General features: G+C 44.2%; 1 protein-coding gene across 5 annotated transcripts in view; it reads right to left on the bottom strand.

Moving 5' to 3' along the window:
* Nucleotides 1-19680, bottom strand: part of PLD1 (phospholipase D1) — a 301509-nt gene that overhangs the window by 82460 nt on the left and 199369 nt on the right. For 4 of the 5 annotated variants that reach the window (XM_029615277.1, XM_029615278.1, XM_029615276.1 and 1 more), the window contains 5 exons: nt 15358-15441; nt 14271-14352; nt 10084-10194; nt 6842-7048; nt 3151-3367 (listed from right to left, as the gene is read on the bottom strand). In XM_029615277.1, coding sequence (XP_029471137.1) covers nt 3151-3367; nt 6842-7048; nt 10084-10194; nt 14271-14352; nt 15358-15441 — 701 coding nt within the window. Of the gene's footprint in view, nt 1-2061; nt 2176-3150; nt 3368-6841; nt 7049-10083; nt 10195-14270; nt 14353-15357; nt 15442-19680 lie in introns of all 5 variants that reach the window. The other variant, XM_029615280.1, reaches the window with a different exon arrangement.

Below are 19680 nucleotides of genomic sequence, written 5' to 3'. Positions count from 1 at the left end.
ACTACCCTTAACCATTAAGCCTTATGCTCACCTTTGATGCAACTCCAACATTACTCTCTGCATCAACGGCAGGGGATGGCAGGAAATTTGAATCAAACAGTTACCAACAAGGGCCCTGAACTTGGTTGTCAGTGAAACAGATAAGTATGGGAAAATAAGTGTGGGAGCTTGCTGGGCAGACTGGATGGGCCGATTGGTCTTTTTCTGCCGTCATTTCTATGTTTCTATGACTGCGCAACAACACAAGGCAAACAATAGCAAGGGGCCACGGACTTAAGCAACCCAATAAGCACCGGTTCAAGCAGAGTTGCCTGCAAAAGGGAAACCACATGAATATTAATTTAGAGAATGGCCCCTGCAAGCAGCTAGTCTCCAAGTCTTAGGGCAGACCGTTGGGTCTCTGGTTGGTGCTCCTGGGGTAGAAGTCTCCGCTGACCCCTTCTAGCCCGATGTATACAATTTATCAAGAGAGGAGCTATAAGAGAGCGCATGCAGGCTTCTTGAGAGTGAGGAAACCTTGGTGTGATCCTGTGAGGGACTGCCAGTATGACTTGGACCTGCAGATAAGGGCTCAGCTGCTGCTGTTGATATGGACTTTGCACGACAGCCTTGCTGGGCGCAAGGATAAGGACTTGTGACACTTCCTAGCTTCAGTCCGTTCCTGAAGCAAACCCTGGCCTGGCATTTTCAAAGCTAGATTTTTATTGATTTATTTGAAGAAACATACCAGCCAGCTCACTTATTATCCCCATTCTCTGTGGAAAAGCCTCTGGTTTTTAAGGGCTGAGTCACGAAGGGTTTTTTTTCCCCATCCTTTGTCTATGGGAAAAGACAGTGATGTATGAGGCTCCTGGTCCCGGTGAGGGTCATTTTCAAAACTTTTTACGCAGGAAAACAGAGGTTTACTCACATAAAAAGGACCGCTGAAAAAAGCACCCACATCCCCATTATGTGTAAAAGAGACAGGGTTAAGTCAGGAGTGAGAGGAGGGAAGTATGTAAGGGGGATTTTGTTATGAAATCCCTGCACTATCTTTCATTGAGGATCTTCCCTTTCAAAATTAACCTGCAGGACCCGTGGGCAGTCTTAAAATTACCCCACAATAATCTTTTAAACTAAGTGGGCTCTAAATGTTTCTTATTCATTTAATTTGACAGTGATGCTCTCGGAGCCACTGTGATATCACCGACCATTAAGCTGCTCTCTTGGGTTACTGCACTGTGACATTGATGCAACTCTTAAAACACTGGGGGTGGGGGGGGGAAACAAAGCTGTTTGTGTGTGTGTGTGTGTGTATGTGTGTGTGTATATAAATGTTGCCCAATCAACCTATGACTATGTCAGCGTCTCAACTGCACAAACCCAAGTGCCCTAAAGGTAAAAAACTCTCTCATTCTGCTGTAGCAAGGAAACCAATCACTCTGGAAGATCCATGGGGAAAAGACAATCAAAAGGAATCAGAAAAGACAAATGAACCAAGGCCACCATTACAAAAAAACGTAACTCTTCATTCTGGAAATGTCGCTACATTAGGTAGGGATGACAGTTGTTGTAGAAACTGTTGGCATATAATCTGTGCATGAATGCCGCTCTGAAAATGTATGTTGTGTAGCTCTCCATGGATCAACCAGGCAGGAAAAGATTGATGCATCAAGATGTTGTATTTTGCAGCTTTGTTGTCACCTGGTGAATAACAAGTTTTAGTGCATTAACTACATCACTACTGCAGCCCTCATTGGGGGGCAGAGAAGGACAAGGAGGAAGGAGCTGGCCCATCTAGAGCAGACAATATTGTAAATATTTGTCAGCTACTGGTAACCGTGAACTGCACCTGGCCACCACAATCTGATATTACCAACGTACAAATAAAGATCACACACCGGTTGGCGTCTTTTCACCAAAGAGAGAAATGCTTGCAAACGCACGCAGCAGATTCTGCCCATACAAAAGCAGCGCTCGATGCACGCTGTGACCGCACAGCTGGCACAACACAACACAGCATAGCACGACAACAAGCAAAAGCCAGCAGGGAACCCCTGCCTGCAAAGGCAAGGCACTCACCATCTTTCGAATGAGCGAGCCCGCGCTCAGACTCACCCGAATGATGAAAGATCTTCAGATGAGGCTTTAAACCATGGATTAAATTCTGATGACTGCTATAAGGGTTAGAATAACCTGTTGAGAGTGGAAATGCTCCTTTTTTTTAAAAGAGAAAATGCTGTGCGTACCAATTTTTTTTTTTTCCAGTCTTGGTTAGCCAAAAGCTTTTAAGTGCAATGGCACATAATTTGTAAGCAAAATACGGTGAGAGCTAAAGGCAGAAGAGTCCTCACACTCATGCACAAGTCGGAGGCATAGCAACAAACCACTTTTCTGACTTGTTACCGAGTGCTTAGCTTGCTATGCCACTGGGATATGTTCTATGTCTATCACGTTAAAAAAAAAGCATGGAGGAATAGGCTGTATCCTCTTATCCATAATTCTATTCCAGAACGGAGGGTCTTTGTAAATTTAAGGCTGTTCTACTGTTTGAAAACATCAAGGCCTTCCGTATCGCGTTCAGATTCAACTCAACTGCTTTTTAACAAACCACTTTCAAATCACATCTGAGCTTTATACTGGTTCAGCCCTTTGATGAAGAAAAAACTATCCTCCTATCTGTCTGAGCAAAACTATTTCATGTCTTTTGCTTAAGCTCTGTCAAAGAAACAGATGTAAAATAAATAAATGTGGTGTTGAATTGATAATCCATATGCAAGGGCCTCAACTACCAGATAATTAGCTCATTTACAGCTGCTCTATGGAGCCTACGCAAAGTACCTTACAAAGAAAAGCAATTATTAAACAACGACACACAGAATTACGTGATGAACTAATCGCCCCCAGCACAAAGTTAGATGCTCCTAGATAAAGGAAAGGGCAATCCCTTAGCAGATTCTTGCTATCAGGAAACTGAATAAAAAATTAAAATGAACCCCCCTTCCCCCCCATTTTGAATATTTGCAATGCTAAACCAATGATGAGAAACAAAAGATTTATACCATCGGATAATGTTGACTGGATCTTGCTGCTGATTGGTGTGCACTAGTAACCTAAGATTTTCTGCATTATTTTTTTTTTTCCGAGCTGTAATAGAAGAGACATACTTACGTGAATTGCTGTCTACGCTGCTCACGCTGTCAGCATGCTGCATGTTGTGCTTGTGAAGCTGCCTATACAGGCTGAACCTGGCAAACCTTTTGGATTTTCCTATTCCCTTCAGTTTTGGCACATCCACCATATCTTCCTCAGGCATTTTGCCAGCCACTTTGCTGCGCTCCTCAGATGTTTGCTCTAAATTTAGAGCTTCACTGGACCCTGCTACAAACTAAAGACACAGAGACACCATTGAGTGCCGTGCACCGATGCATCGTGGTCTCGTATAAAGCCCTGAATGCGCCATAATCGATAACCAAATGTCAAATGCTTCGGATACTTGTGATTGGTGGAATGGGTGAAGTTAGCTGCCATCTGAGGCAATGTATTAAAAATTAAACACGTGCCTGTGGCAGCTCAGTCATAAATTCTGCGGCAAACGTTTCTGAACTTTTGTGGCAATCATTTGCATACACTGAATTATTTTGCATTTTAAATGAATGTACATTTATTTTGTATATAAAAATAAAATAGTTTTCCAGACTTGCTTAGTGAATCAAACCCTTTCCAATGAAAAGGAAGCTGCAAAACAAGCGGTCATGGTATACAACAACAAGTGGGCAGTCTCAGAAACAATCTCAGGAAATATTTCTTCATGGAAAGGGTAGTGGGTTATGGAAGAAGCCTTCTATTCTTACAACCCCCGCCCCCAACCCCCAGGGTCTTTTATTCTCACAACCCCCTCTTTCACATTCCCCCAACCCCCATCTCATCTATTCTCACAACCCCTCACCCCAACCCCACATCTATTCTCAACTCTTCCAGCCCCTTTCACAATCCCCATCCCCCAAGTTCTTTGATTCTCATGACCCCCCCCTCCCCTCTTTCACATTTCCCCAATCCCCAGCTCTTTTATCCTCAAAATATAAGAACATAAGAAATTGCCATGCTGAGCCAGACCAAGGGTCCATCAAGCCCAGCATCCTGTTTCCAACAGTGGCCACAAGAACCTGGCAATTACCCAAACACCAAGAAGATCCCATGCTACTGATGCTAGTAATTCTATAACATATACCAATACAAGGGATGCTTGTGTCCTGGTATTACTTATGTACGGTGGCTATTGTTCAAGGACAGCCAATTTTATGGGTGTCCTTCTTTTTAGCCCCGTCTATTAATCTTTATTATCCAAAATTCAATGTAGATTTTCTATTTTGTCTTTTACTTTTTTATCTAAAAAGATCCCCTTATCTCCCCGTTTTATGAGGCGACCCGCTACTTGTTTGTCAATACTTATCAGGACATCCGTCTCAATTGCTTCTCGCGGGGATCGCGTCTGCCTGCCCGACATGGGCCATGTTTCGGCACTCTTGTGCCTGCTTCAGGGGGGGTTGTGCTGTGTCCTAAACAGGTACTCAATATCTGTTAGTTCTCCAGTGTCATGTTGATAATGTTCCTACTCGTGGACGGCGCCTACCTTCTGTGTAGGCGCCGTCCACGAGTAGGAACATTGGCTGTCCTTGAACAATAGCCACCGTACATAAGTAATACCAGGACACAAGCATCCCTTGTATTGGTATATGTTATAGAATTATTATTGAAGGGAAGAGGTTGGTTGATGAAATGATGCTAGTAATAGCAGTGGCTATTCCCTAAGTCAACTTGATCAATAGCAGTTAATGGACTTCTCCTCCAAGAACTTATCCAAACCTTTTTAAAACCCAGATACGCTAACTGCACTAACCACCTCCTCTGGCAAAAAAATTCCAGAGTTTAATTGCACGTTGAGTGAAAAAGATTTCTCCGATTAGTCTTAAATGTGCTACTTGCTAACTTCATGGAGTGCAGCCTAGTTCCCCACCCCCCCCACCCCTTCCCGGACCCCTCTATCACGTTCTCACTATGCTGATCAGGCGGTCAGGAAGAGAAGAGCAGCAGCGGCACGACAGGCCACATCCTCCTCCTCTTACTGCCCGGGCTGACTGCTGACTTGCACCACTCTCCTCCTCCCTGCCACTCGATCAGCATGGGAGGTGGGGAAATCGACTGAAGAGGGGCGAGGGAGTTTAACTGCAATCAGAAAACCTCAACATCCTCAACCCGGCTTGGGCGCCCTGGTCTCCTGCAGTGATTTCGCAGGAACCAGGCAATTCCTTTGGAAGGGGCAGATTTGGTGGCCTTTTCCACGGCCGCGCAATCACGGGGGACCAGGGGTCCTGGCTTATGTTGTCGTATCTTCTACAAACTGTAAGCTTTGCCTTTTTCTAAACTGAATTGCCTGGTTATGAAGAAATAAGGGGAAAGCCAACGATCAACGGGGCGGTGGGGGGAACGAAGCTGGGCAGATGTTGAGGTCCTTTTCTGCCGCCATGTTCTGTGCTTCTTTGCATTTTGTTATGGTGCTGCAGAGCCCTGGAAAAGGCTCAGTTCTCTGCTGCCCCATTTTGCTAACACTAAGACCTGGAGGAAGATGGACCTGGTTTCCTCTTTGGAGACTTTATGATTATGGCCCCCACATCCTGTGCACCAAGGGCCAGGGGTGCCTTTAGTGCTGAAGTGTTGCCTCTTGGCCTTCTTCCGTGTCATGAAACAGAACTAGAGGTGTGCAAGCAGCAAGCCTTTTGTTTTATCCTTCTTTCAGTGATTTTATTTAGGTGTATTTGTTGGTAGCTGAAGGCGAGTTACATTCAGGCGCTGCAGATATTTCCCTGCCCCTAGAGGGCTTTTAATGTAAAGATTTGCACCTGAGGGAGTGGAGGGTGAAGGGAGTTGCCCAAGGTCACAAGAAGAGTCGGTGGGATTTGCCTCCTGGCTTCCCTGGTTCACAGGCTGCTGCTCTAACCACTAGGCCCGCTCCTCTACCCTACTTTTGCATTTTTTTTTTTTCATTTCAGTGGAAATGACAAAAAATGGATTGGAAATTACGGTAAAATGAAACATCAAACGTTGCTGGTGTTTTAAACGACTGCACATCTCTGCGCTGCACCCTTACAGCCTGTTACGATAGCCAAAACTTAACCTCAGTAGAGGAGATTTGGAAAAATGCAGATATTGCGGCTATAACTAAAATTACAGAGTTTTCACTGCCTACAAATATTCGGCCACAGGAAGGAACCCTTAGGAACACAATCAAGAGGCGTGAGAACAGAGCCAAGAAACCGAAGTTGAACCTTGCATGAAATTTAGGATGCACTATCCCTTCATGACCATTTCCGCTTCACTTCCCCTAACTTTAGGTCTTATCATATGTTCTAAACAAGAGCAAAAATAGGAAATGTGTAGAATTAACTCTTTCCTTTAAAATTAATGTCCAGCTGAAGTATCTTTGCCCCTTAGATAATGGGGGTCATTTTCAAAAGGGCTTATGTGCATCAATCTGCTTTTCAAAATCTTTCGGGCTCTGTGTAGAAAAGTACGCTCACAACTCAATTTCGGGCATACGTTTATGTGCTCCGAACAGGGCATTCCGGAGTAGAGTCGGCACTTACGCAAATATTTAGAGGCAATTTTCAAAAGGATTTATGTGCTTAAATGGGCTTCTGAAAAACTGCTACAATATTTTCTACTTTTGCGTGCGTTTTTGAAAATTCACTCCTTTGCGCGTAAGTTACTGCTCACAAGTAAAGGCCCTGCCTGGAGCAGGTGTTGTTATGCAAGTTACCCTCAATAAATACAGAATAATATGGCATGGATAAGTCTGGCTTACAGAAGCATTTATTGCGGCCATGGACTGCGCCGTTGTGATTCGTTTTACACTTCCTACATCTGTCAGCCGGTGTTCGTCGTCGTCCCATCTTCCATAGGCCAAGTCAATGCCACCAACGAATGCCACTGACTGGTCAATGATAACAAGTTTCTCATGATGAGCCCACAGATACACAGTTGACGAGACATGGTCTGGATGCCTCATGACCTAAAACAAAAAAACGAAAATCAAGGCTTTAATTCACTGAACACCTACTGTTTTCCTTTATCACATTTCTCAACATGTGCTGCTTGCTGCCATGCAGAAGACCCTGGTGTCAACCTCCTGGCCTGGTTTCTGGAACTCAGACCAGACTGGGGTTAGGGATGCTGCCGTCCCAGGGCCAGCCTTAGTCCTGGTGGCATCCTGTGTGGTTAGGAGGAGGGGGTCCCTCTTGGAAGGGGCACTGGCAGTGTCCTTATCACAGTAGTGCTCAGTGTAGATGGCACAGGCACAGATGCACACAGTACAGGCAGTGTTCAGAGCCCTTGGGATAGGAGGTGGGCTGAGGAAAAGGAGTCTCAACCATTGCATATCAGTGACATGTACTGGCCACAGTCAGGTTCCAGAGAGCGCTTACGTGTGTATCTTCTGGCCAAGGACACTTTCTGAGATGGCTGGGTTAGATGGGTGTTGAGGGGTGGGTTAAAAATGAAAGTGTTTTTAAACTCTGTGGCAAATTTACAGATTTGTGCATATTAAATAAGGTTAATTCTGTTTTATAGGACAAAAATAGTTTTGCAGCCCTGCTTTTGTGCCTGTATAATTTGCTTTACCGAGGAAAAGGGATCTGAGATATCAACAAGGAGGAGATCTCGGACATAGGAGGGGGAAAAGATGGGGGAGGTTCTTGAGGTTCGAGAGTTTCTTGAATAGGGGGAAGAGAGAAAGGGGTTTGGGACTGGGAAGAGGAGGAGGCTGGTTCTAGGATCTGTTGGAGTAAAGAGGAGGAAAGTATTCCAGATCAGGGGAGGAGGAATCTGGATTGGAAGAAGGGGGTGATCCCTCCCCCGCCTGCTCTGGTTCTCTCCCCATGCAACCCAATCCTCTCTCTCCTCTTCCCCGCCCCAATCCTCCTCCTCTTTCTTCCCCTCTCTATTCCTGGTCCTTTCACCCTCACCTCCCCCTAATCCTCTCACACACGCACACACACACACATCCCTCCTGAAGCTGCTCCCCTCCCCAATCCCTCATGCCCCCCCCCCCTCTCTCTCTCATAGACACACACATAGCACCGTTCCCCTCTTTCATAAACAGTCATATATCAGTGCCCTCTCTCACCCCAGCCAGTCCCCTCTTGCTCTCCTCCCCCCCCCCCAAAAAAAAGTTGGTTTCATCTCTTACCTCCTCAGGCCCTCCCCCTCACTCATCATCCGTCTTCCATTCAACCCCCTTCTCATCCCTCCCTCCTGTCCCCCCGGCCACATTCTCCTTATTTCCTCCCTCCCAATAATTCCCCCTCCCCTCGTTCTGATCTAGCAGGTAAGAGGAGGAGGAAAGCACTGGTTCACTCTGCTGCCGCTGCACGGCTCAAAACCGAGCTGGACCCCCCCCCAGCAGCAGAGAAGGAGGATGTGATCTAATGTGCTCCCCTCTCCTGCTGGCTCAGATCAACCCGAGGAAATGGGAGATGGGGTGAGGGGGCTCCACGTGCTCAGCCACCCCTAGCCCAGCCATTGGTTCTTATGATTCTGTGGGAACCCAATAATTTCATGTGGCCCTTGCTGCAGCAGCTGATTCAGGAGAGACCTGGGCCCTTGGGTGCAACCTGATTCAGAGTAATGTGCAGAGCTACACAGGTGTCTTTTTATTCATGAGCTTCTGCCCTTCGGTGTTTATAAACTGTAAACGAAGGTCTTTATTTTCCAGCTAATTAGGGGTCCTCTGGGATGACAAAAAAAATCTGTGCTTATCGGTGTTTTTGGGGTGTAGGTGCTAGTGCATAGATTTGTGCAGGTGAGAAGTTATCAGCATGGAAAAGGCACAAAAACAGAATGGAACATCCAAGTCAGGCAAAAGGGAGGGCGAGAGCACCAGGGGGAGCGGTGTTTTTCCGCTATCTATCCAATAAACACCTGTTCTTTTTTTTTTCCTTGCATCGGTGTTTTATCAGTAAAAACCTACATTCAGAAGCCCTAGCTATGAATCAGGCAAATGCCTGAGAGTTTCAGAGTCTCCCTGCTATTTCTGCCTCGTTTGTGTCCCGAGTCATTAAACAGTGTGTAGAATGGTTCTAATTAATCCAGCTGTGAATATTAACATTTTATGGTATTCAGTGCTGCCAACTTTCCACCATCAAATTTCCAAACACTTAGGAGATGCTGCTTAATAATCTCCTTGCACATGCGACTTTCACTGCCGCTCTCCAGCATTTGAGAAACACAGAAACTTAGGCTATGAGAGCAGATGAGGACCCATCTAGTCTGCCCAGTTCAATTCCTGCTACCGTGCCGTGGACCCCAGGTCCCGAGCCACCCGTTCGTCCTCACCCGACCCAACTACCGGCTCGAGTCAAATTAGTTTGACTGGAGCCGGTAGGGGGCGGCGGGATGGATGGGTCGCTTGTCGGTGAAATATCCTGCCGGCAGCTGCTGAGTCGCCACTATCGCCGCGGCGGCGGGGGCTCTCTCTTCTGTCTTGCTGCCGTGACTGCTGCCCTGGCGCCCTGAGCCCCCCACCCAGTTTTCCTAGTGCTTCCGCCGGCCCTGACGCTAAGCTGCAGCTAGCCCTCCTGCTTTTTTCAGTACAGTACCCCAAAGATCTGCACAGGTTGGAACCAGCAATTAGTGAAACAGTGAAAACAAAAACAGTGAATGATTTCAAAAGGGGCATGGGATAAACACTGTGGATCCCTTAAGGCTAGAGGATGGAAATGAAGGAAAGAGTGCATGGGGGTAACTTGCTGGTGCGGCGGTTACTACCCTTAACCAATCGGCCTTCATACTCTTGATGCAACTCCATCATTGCTCTCTGCTTCAATGGCAGGGGGAAAAGAGGAAAAGGGGAATTGGACTCAGACAGCAACCAACAAGGGCCTGGGAAACTGCTAAGTATGGGGGTGGCCTGTATGGAGCGGCAGATGCTACCATAAACTTGCTGGGCAGACTAGATGGACCATTTGGTCCTTTTCTACCATCACTTCTATGTTTCTAATCCTAGAACCTGTCAAAGCTTCCATATACTTGAAGTATTCTGATAAATACCTTAATATTGGGGTGGACTCGCAGGAGTGTTCTCTTGCTGTATTCGCTGTTGATGCCTAAAGCAAGCTCTACCTCTTTGTAAAGCATAACAAAAATCTTCACACCTTGTTGCTACACAAAATAAGAAAATATCTAGTATTAGCAAAGTTGTGCATAAAATGAAAATTCCAGCAACAGAGTATACAATTGTATCAAAAACAAAACATTTGCATAATTCCACAGTTAGGTAAAAAGAAGGCCAGAGACCCAACAATTTCATATGTTAGCTGGTTGATAGGTTGCTGTGACATATCATGTGTATTTATGGAAAATGTCTTTGTTAAGAACATAAGATGTGTCATGCTGAGTCAGACCAAAGGTCCATTGAGCTTGGCATAATATCTCCAACAGTGGCCAAAGCACATATCCCAAAGCATAGATCTACAATATTCACAAATGGAAATAAAGTCTCTAATGTCCATATAAGTACCCACCTGAGCACCAATGAGCATCAGACGGTATGATTTGATATTGCAAATAAGAAAAGTCTCATGACGACCCATGTGAAATGGCAGCAATTAATATTAATACTTCAGTTTGGTGTTCACTAAAGAAGACCTTGGAAAAGGCCCATTGCTGGCTGAGAAGACGGGGGGTAGAAGGAGGTGGGGTAGACAAAACTTCAGAAGAGAATATATGGGAAGAGCTAGGAAAACTGAAAGTGGACAAGGCCATAGAGCTGGATGAAGTACATCCCTGGTTACTGAGGGAGCTCAGCGATGTGCTGAAAGGTCTGCTGAAGGACCTGTTCAGTACATCGCTGGAAACATGAGTAGTGTCATGTGACTGGAGAAGAGCCGTGGTGGTCCCACTTCACAAGTGCAGTAGCAGAGAGAAGGCTGGAAGCTATAGGCCAGTACCATCACCTCAGTGGTGGGAAAATTAATAGAGACGTTGCTGAAGGAAAGGATATTGAACTATCATCAAAATGGTCGGTGACTGGACCCACGGCAGCATGGATTCACCAGGGGAAGGTCCTGTTAGACAAATTTGATTATTTTGATTGGGTGACTAGAGAATTAGAACAAGGAAGAGCACTTGATGTGATTTACTTGGATTTCATGAAAGCTTTTGATACAGTCCTGCATAGAAGGCTTATGAATAAAATTAGATGCTTGGGAGATGGTGCCAAGGTGGTGGGGTGGACTGCAAACTGGCTGACTGATAGGAGACAGTGTGTAATGGTAAATGGAACCTACTCCGAAGAGAGAATGGTATTATGGGTAGTGCCACAGGGATCGGTTTTGGGACCAATATCTTTGTGAGCGACATTGCGGAAGGGTTAGAAGGTAAAGTTTGTCAATTTGTGGATGATACTAAGATCTGCAACAGAGTGGACATGCCTGAAGGAGTACAGAGAATGAAACATGATTTAAGAAATCTTGAAGAGAAGTGCAGAGCCATGCATGTGGGATGTGATAATCCAAAAGAGCTGTATGTGATGGGGAGTGAAAGACTAATGTGCACAGACCAAGAGAGCGATCTTGGAGTGATAGTGATTGGCAATCTGAAGGAGGCAAAGCAATGTGACAAGACGCTAACTTAAGCCAGAAGAATTCTGGGCTATATAAAGTGAAGAATAACCAGTAAGAAAAAGGAGGTGATGATGCCCTTGTACAAATGCTTGGCGAGACCTCACTTGGAGGTAACCTGCCTGGAACAGCAGCTACTACCCCTAACAGAAGGCATGGGGATTATTACCTTTAACCAATTAGCTTTTTTGATTTTGGTGCAACAGCAGCATCACTCTCTGCTTCGATGGCGGGGAGAACTGGATTCAGATGACAACTAATGCTGGGCCTTGACTTTTACGGTCTGGGGTATGGGTATGTAGACATTAAGGAAAAAGCACAGAACTGTTTCTACAGCCAAGTCCAAAACCAAAGCATGTTCAAGCAGCATTGTACGAAATATCAAGAAGGCTGCTCACCCTGTAAATTGTTGCTAGCAGTAGTTTTTACTATGAGTTTGACAGTTGCTTGGTTTCCATTGTTAATATTACTACCTTTAACGTAAGGCTTGGGAGCGGCGGTTACTACCTTAAGAAACTTGCTGGGTAGACTGGATGGACTATTTGGTCTTTTTCTGCTGTCGTTACTATGTTAGTATGTATTCCTTGTTGCTTACTCCCAGGAATAATTGATGGGTTTCCCCAAGTATAACTAATAATTCTTTATGGACTTTTTCTCCAGGAACTTGTCCAAACCCCCTTTAAACTCAGCTATGCTAAATGCCCTGACGAATCCTCTGCATAAAATGCTGAATCAAGGTAACAGATTATGCAAATTCATATGAATGGTGACGCTGACTGCACTTATGAATCAAAGTGACTGACATCTTAGTACAATATGTCCATGTTTAGAAGCATAGGTCACCTTTACAGTTTTAACATTTTTGTTTGCATATATTATCTTTTTCCGAGAGCAGCATAAATTGCAAAATTCTTCGGATTTTCAGTCCACAAGCCCAACACAGTATCAATGTTTCAACATTCAAAATGACAGCTTGTAAAGTTCATCAGCTTCCTGATGGGTGCATGGGGATGCCAAATGAAATTCTGTCAAGAAAGTTGGGGAACAGGCTACAGGCCCTTGTATTTATTTATTTATTTATTTTAACAGTGCTGCTTACCTGGATATTTTCTAAAGATATCCAGAAAAGTAGCAAGTTACCCAGCCAAACAAGGCTGGCTCACTTACAGATATAAATGGCTATATTCAAACATAGCTGGTTAGGTTTTTAAGTTATCCGGCTAACTTTAAGCCAGTATATTCAGCAGGACGTTTATCCTACTGAATATACAGGACAAGTTGTCCAGCCAACTTTAGCCTGGATAACTTGTCCACTAAACTGCCTCTACAGAATATCGGTCTCATTTTCTTTTGTTTTTTTTACTCTTTTTCTTGTGTTTCTGCTTCATTTATTGTTTGTTTTGTTTTGTCCATTTAAAATCATATCAAACAACTCCTAATTTTTATCCTTGGTCTCACAATTCCAAATCATTAAATATTTGAGCATGCTACACCAATACCTCTTAATCCAGATGTAACCTCAGTTTTTGAAGTCTTCACTCCTATAGAAATAACCGCCAGTTCTTATTTACTTAACCCTATTCTGTAGACGTAAACTTTTCATGAAGACTGTAATCTGTAAGCACCTGTATTTATTATAAGAATTTGTATTTACAATTTATATTTATTATTTAGCTATTAACATTGTTCTGTTACCACTTGGTACTATTTCTCTCCTTTACCTCAAACTCTAAGTTCCTACTAAGTTAGCCATGTTATTTATACCCAATCGTTGGGTGTAATTGTATATTTGTTTAATTGTTCAATCTGTTTGATGTAATTTTCTGTTCCTTGTTCTAGTGCATACCACTTCGGTTTACACAGTGCATGAACTCCGGTATATAAAAGCCTTTAAATAAATAAATAAATAAATAAATAAATAAATAAATAAAAAAAATGAAACAAGCCTGTTCCCTCTGGCTCATGCTGTTCCCGCAGCGGCCTTTGATCCTCTTTCTTCCAGGCTGACTGCAGAACCTCCCGACGTTTCCCTCACTTTGAAGAAGCATAGGCTAGCAGCAGGGAAAGGAGCGATAGGAAGGGCCACTGCAGGTTTCCGGAAGCTTGCTTGGTCACATGATTGGAAAGGTGCGGGGCCGAAGCTTGGGCCGCACTACTGCCGACAGGCTGCCTGCCGCAGAGCTCACTCTGCAGGCTACTGGATGGTCTTTGTGGGCGTCACTCCTTCTGGTGGTGCAAGTGACCAGCAGTAGTAATAACGTGAAGAAATAGACTGGGGAGGGGTTCTAGAAGGGGGTGTGAGGGGGCAACAAAAGGAGGCGGAGATTGAGAGAGGAAGATGGGAGCGGTGTGCCAAGAGGAGAAAATGGGGGGGCCGGTGGGAATGAAGCCATTTTGGCCTTGGCTATGCCCCCCTCCTCATACTTTACTGGTTCCCAGAGCCTTCGAATGTGATTGGTATGCAATGCATTCGCCTTGCTTTTCTGGAAAGTATACAGTGAAATACATTTTCTTGACGTGAACACGTGACATACTCTACAGCAAAGATATCTTTCTTGTGCCTTAAAAAATAAGCAAAGTCAGTGAAAACATTCTAAGATTCACCAAAGCACTTACAGCTTTTCGCTTAAGTATGCAGTCTAGTCTCCAGCGATTTCCTTCTACCACTGGCCTCTTCAAGAATATTTCTGGACTCAGCCTGAAAATGTAAGCAAAAGCAGTTTGCAGAACTGAAGAAAGGTGTAAAATCCTGTAATCGGTTAAATGGATGAAAAACCTACAAGTGTGTGTGTGTGTGTGTGTGTTTGTGCACATGTGTGTGTGTGTGAACAGAGGGGGGTTCACTATGTCAGAGAAATGTATTTGTTTTAAGAATTTAATATATTGCAGACTACGACACATAATAATGCTAAATGTCATGAGTGCCTCAAATCCTGGAGAGAAAGTAAGGTGAATTTAGTTAGGGAAAGATTACTTTCCACTGGATGTATTCACTTCTTTTCCATCCCCCTCCTCCTCCCCCCCAGTGCTTTTCCCTTATAAATATCTCTCTCTCTCTGTCTCTACTGACGGATCCAGCCCTGATGATGATCTTTTTGGCAGTGTCATCTGCATAATGGATATTCATCATCATGCTGTCTCATTCTGTACTGAAGCTTTGTACAATTAAGAGAGAGCAGCCTGGGCGAGGAGGGACCGGCCTGGCCAGCATCCTCACACAAGACACAGCTGGAGCCCACATTAGATCCGTAAGATCCATTTGTGCCAGCCAAAGTGCCTACAATCTGCACCTACTGCGCCTGGTCAAATGCCAGTATTAATGGCAAGGGCATCAGTAAGAGCATGCTCTGCCACCACCATAACGGGGGCACCGAGGCAGTGAAACCGCGCAGGAGGTCATTCTGGTCGACAACGAATGAGCCTCGTTAAATGGCATTCCATCTGAATGCCTCCTTTTAGGGAAAAACAATCCAAATCACACGATTTGAAAATGCGCACACTGGTGCCACATCTCCTGTAAAGGTCCTTGACAATAGACTTCTACTGCTGGACAGTTGGTTCTGCTGCCAAACCATCTGGTTGCACTTAACAGCAACTTTCCCACAATGTAAGATGCTTCTGCAGTGCCAGGCTTTAATGAACATTCTAAGTTCGACTTCTGGAGAGCATCCATCTGACAAAATTCCAATGTGCATATACTAACCACCAGTCCGTGATAAAAATCTCTTCTTTGGCTGCTTCCATTGCATCGGCCACATCATGGAAGTATCCTTTTGCATTGACATACCTAAAAACAGAGAGGAAAAAAAAATTCATAGTGGCTTATATATGAAATAAATTGGCAGGGCCAGCACAGCAGGCAAACAAAGTTAATGCTCTTTTGTTTTAAACACAATGCACCTGCTTCAAGATTCCTCCACAACCCTTGCATATAATGGAGTACATTAGGAGAAGAAGGCAGCAGTGAAAACCTCCTTTGGCTTCCTTCCCGTAAATAATTAATCCAGAAAATGTAAACAGAGAGCGTTCGTCATTGCTCCTCCAAATTACAACAGAGACGCTAAAAATTGTGCCCAGTAAAACCTTTGGAGGCCAATATTCAGTAGGCCGTTTAGTGGACAAGTTATCCAACTAAGATTAGCCGGATAGCTTATCCTGGATATTCAGTGAGATAAATGACCCACTGAATATCCCCAATTAAATTTATCTGACTACATTTAGCCGGATAACTTTAAACATAACCAGATATTCTTTTGAATATCACTGGTTGTTTATAAAGTTCTCTGGCCTTTATACTTAACCGGCTATATTTAAAAGAATATAACCAGTTAAGTAGCGGTTCAGTGGAAAAAACAAACACAAATCAGCCTCCCTCGCCCCCCCCTGCCCCGGACACCCCAACCCTTTCCATACTATTCCCCCTCCCCCCAAAGTAGTAGCCTAGCAATGGCAGATGCGCCGGGCCCGGATCACGACAGGATGACTTTAGACCTTCTCAGAAGCAGGTAAAAAGTTATGCGGCTAACTTAGGCCTGGATTTTCTAAGGCCGCAAACCTTAGAAAATCCAGCGGTAACAGGGGGGCAGGCCTGTGAAAGCAGACAGCCAGCGCATTCGCACCGAATAACTACACCTTTTATGGCGCGAAACTGGCGGCGATAAGGGTCCTTACCTTTTGCCGCCAGCGATGTATCCGTCGGGGAGGAGGAGTCGGGGCGGCCCTCGTGCCGCCCCGACTCCTCCTCTTCCGGGACAGACTCCGCCCCCATTTAGTGATCGCACGCGAAAAGTCCCTTTTCGCGTGTGATCGCTTTTGAAAATGATCCCCTTAGCCGGATATACTGGATATTCGGATGTTAGCTGGATAACGAAACCCCTCCCTGGAACACCCCCAAAGCGCACCTTTTACATCTGGATAAATTACAGCCAGATAACAACATATCCGGCTATAATTTAGCTGGATAAGAGACTCAATATGCTGTATTATCCATTTAAATGGATAATTGTAAGTTATCCATCTAATTCGCTTGTGAATATCTACCCCCTAGTTTCCAAACAGAGACCCTGGTTTCCTGCAACAGATTTTTGAAGATTATATGGCAAGAGTTAGCAAATGCTGTGGCAGATTTTTTCAAAATTCTGCAACAAATCTGTGGCAAATTTGCATAATTTTGCAAAAAGATCCACATATCTCACTATATAAAAAAGTCAATTTTTTTTATTGAAAACACTGGTCTACATCAATTTTGCTGACTACAAGATAACATGTGATCTTTATGTATTTTAGTATGCTGAATCCAAAAATCACATCTGTTTCCTCCAGTCAGGTCCGGTTTTTCCGCAAAACGCTGTCTATTCATAAACTCTTATAGCAATGACTTAACATTATTATTTAGATATGCTGAACACGCAAAAATATAATTAATGCGCAGAAAGACATGCTGAATATGCAATCGGTGTAACCAATAGGAAGACTGCTTATTAAACAGTTTAAAACTGCTGACGTTGGCATTTTATGGCTATATAAGCAGCGTGAAAACAGACGGCAGTATTCAGTCATTCAAGAGGTTTAGAAGTCGCAGCAAATTTAACTGTTAAATCTGTTTTTGCTGAATATGTCATCCAACACTCGAATAGTTCATGGACGGTGCCGGAATAATCCTGATATATTCTGTTACATTTGTGGTTGTTTTACAACATCCAAACAAAGGACAAATATATCTGACTTTGTACAAAAAGCTTATCATGCATATTTCAGGGTTAAACTGGGTGACCAGGACAAACCTGGGGCACCACATAAAGTGTGCAGGACATGTGTTGAAAACCAGAGACAGTGGACTAAAGGTCAGAGAAAAAGTCTCAGCTTCGAAGTTCAAATGGTGTGGCGAGAGCCCCCAAACCATTTCTCCCTAACAATTAAAACTTACACAACTATTGCTCTCTTGGTTAGATGATAGACTCGTTTTTTGCATGAAACAAATATATTATGTGCTAGGGATGTGAATCGTTTATCTGAGATTGAAAATATCGGAAGATATTTTCAATTTCGTCAGATATTGAGGGGTCCCCGAACCTGATAGGGGGGTCACATAAAAATAACCCCCAAACCCACCCCGACCCTTTAAATTTAATTCTAATCCCCTACCCTCCCGACCCCCCCCCCCCAAAATGGCGCTGATGGCCCTTTGCCCTTACCGTGTGACAGGGGCTATCGGTACCATTGGCCGGCCCCTGTCACATGGTAGGAGCACTGGATGGCCCACGCCAATTTTAAAGATGGCGCCGGCCGTCCATTACTCCTACCATGTGACAGGGGCCGGCCAATGGCACGGATACCCTGTCACATGCTAAGGGCAAAGGGCCGCCATTTTGTTTACTAGCAGCCGACGGCCCAAGAGCGGGAGATCGCTCCTGGGACCCCCGCTGGACCACCAGGTACTTTAAAAAAGTTTGGGGGGGGTTAGAAAGAATTAAATTTAAAGGGTTGGGGGGGGGGGAGTTTCGGCACAACACAGCCAATTAAAACGGGTATAAACCGTGGGAACGAAGAATTCCCGCGGTTTTTACGCAAACCCGATACCGGAAACGAGTCCGGTACCGATTCACATCCCTATTATGTGCTATTGCTTCTTCAGAACTTCTTATTACCCTTGATATTCGACTTTATAATCTTTAATCAAGCATTTCCCATTTGTGAAAAAATTTGACGTATTGCATATTTTTTGACCATATTTGGAATCAGCACCTTTCATTTGGGTAAAATCAGCAAAAATAATTAGGTCAGCAGAAAACTTTTTTTCAAATGTAGACCAGTGAAATCACTATTTGTTTACAAACAATATTTAAACTATATACAAATATAAAATTTGCTAAATAGAAAAATAAACTATCAAGTAAAGATATACAAGGTACAAACTTAACTGTCAAATATCACTTTTGTTTTGAATTGAAATAGTGCAATCATTCTTTTTAAATTTTCTTCAGAAGCTCCTTATTGTCTTTCCAAGAATAATAGCTTAAGTATGCAGTAAATGTCCTCTGCATCAGCAGATTGTCATGCTATTAACTGCACAGAAAGATATATTCACATATGTTGGACACATGGTAACAGACACAAAAAGGAGATGAATTAGCACAAGTTTAAAACCTGTCAGCAAAAGTGCCGGCCGTCAAGATTTCTATGAATTAAAATGAATGCCCTTTCTGCCAGCTGTGGGACACCAGCAGGTGCAGACTTCCAAAAAAACATCTAGGTCTTTGCAGTTGGTGTATGGTTGGCCACATATGCAGGTTCAAGAACCTCTGTATAATGATTAAATTCTTCTAAAGGGATATCACTCCATTCAGGAATTATATCAAAATCATCCTTGGTTTGATTTAAGAGATCGTTGAGGGATGAAACCTTCTGACTGCTTTAACTAATCCAATGTCACCCCTCCCCCCTCTTTCTGCCTTCAGGACAGGAAGAGAGGGAGACAATAGGAAAGGAGGGATGGATTGGGGAGCAGAATCTCTCTTTTCTTCCCTGCTCTGTTTTGCTCCAACATCTACCTCCCCCTCCTGTTCTTGCTTGCAAAAGGAGGGTCTGGAACAGGAAGCAGAGAGCTGAGACTGCAGGCAAGCACCCTGTAGCCATCTTCAGATGATTGAATTAGGAAGTGGGAGAGCTTCAGCTTGATCGATTGTGCAACAGGCTGTAAATTATGCAGCACAGAAGAATGGAGGCACTGTCTAGAGGGATCTAGAGAGCAGAGTTTGCAGATCTGAATTAGCAGAGTTGCCGCCTGATTCTGAAAGCTTTCCTGAAACAATCTTTTGGGTTGATACATGCTGGCACACAGGGGCACAGGGTGGCTGCTGATTTTGGTGGTGCACCAGAAAATTTGCTGCGGCCATGTGCCCTAGAACACAGTACAACCTCCTCCATTACGCTGTGAGCGCTGCTTTCTTTGATGCAAAAAGCCTATCAAGTTTATGCTCACAACTACCCAGTCCTTAGAGGGAACATTAGCTAATCCCTTAAAATA

This window comes from Rhinatrema bivittatum, chromosome 9, assembly GCF_901001135.1.
Source record: "Rhinatrema bivittatum chromosome 9, aRhiBiv1.1, whole genome shotgun sequence".
In the NCBI taxonomy this organism is placed as follows: Eukaryota; Metazoa; Chordata; class Amphibia; order Gymnophiona; family Rhinatrematidae; genus Rhinatrema; species Rhinatrema bivittatum.
This window is presented reverse-complemented; position numbering and strand designations above follow the sequence as displayed.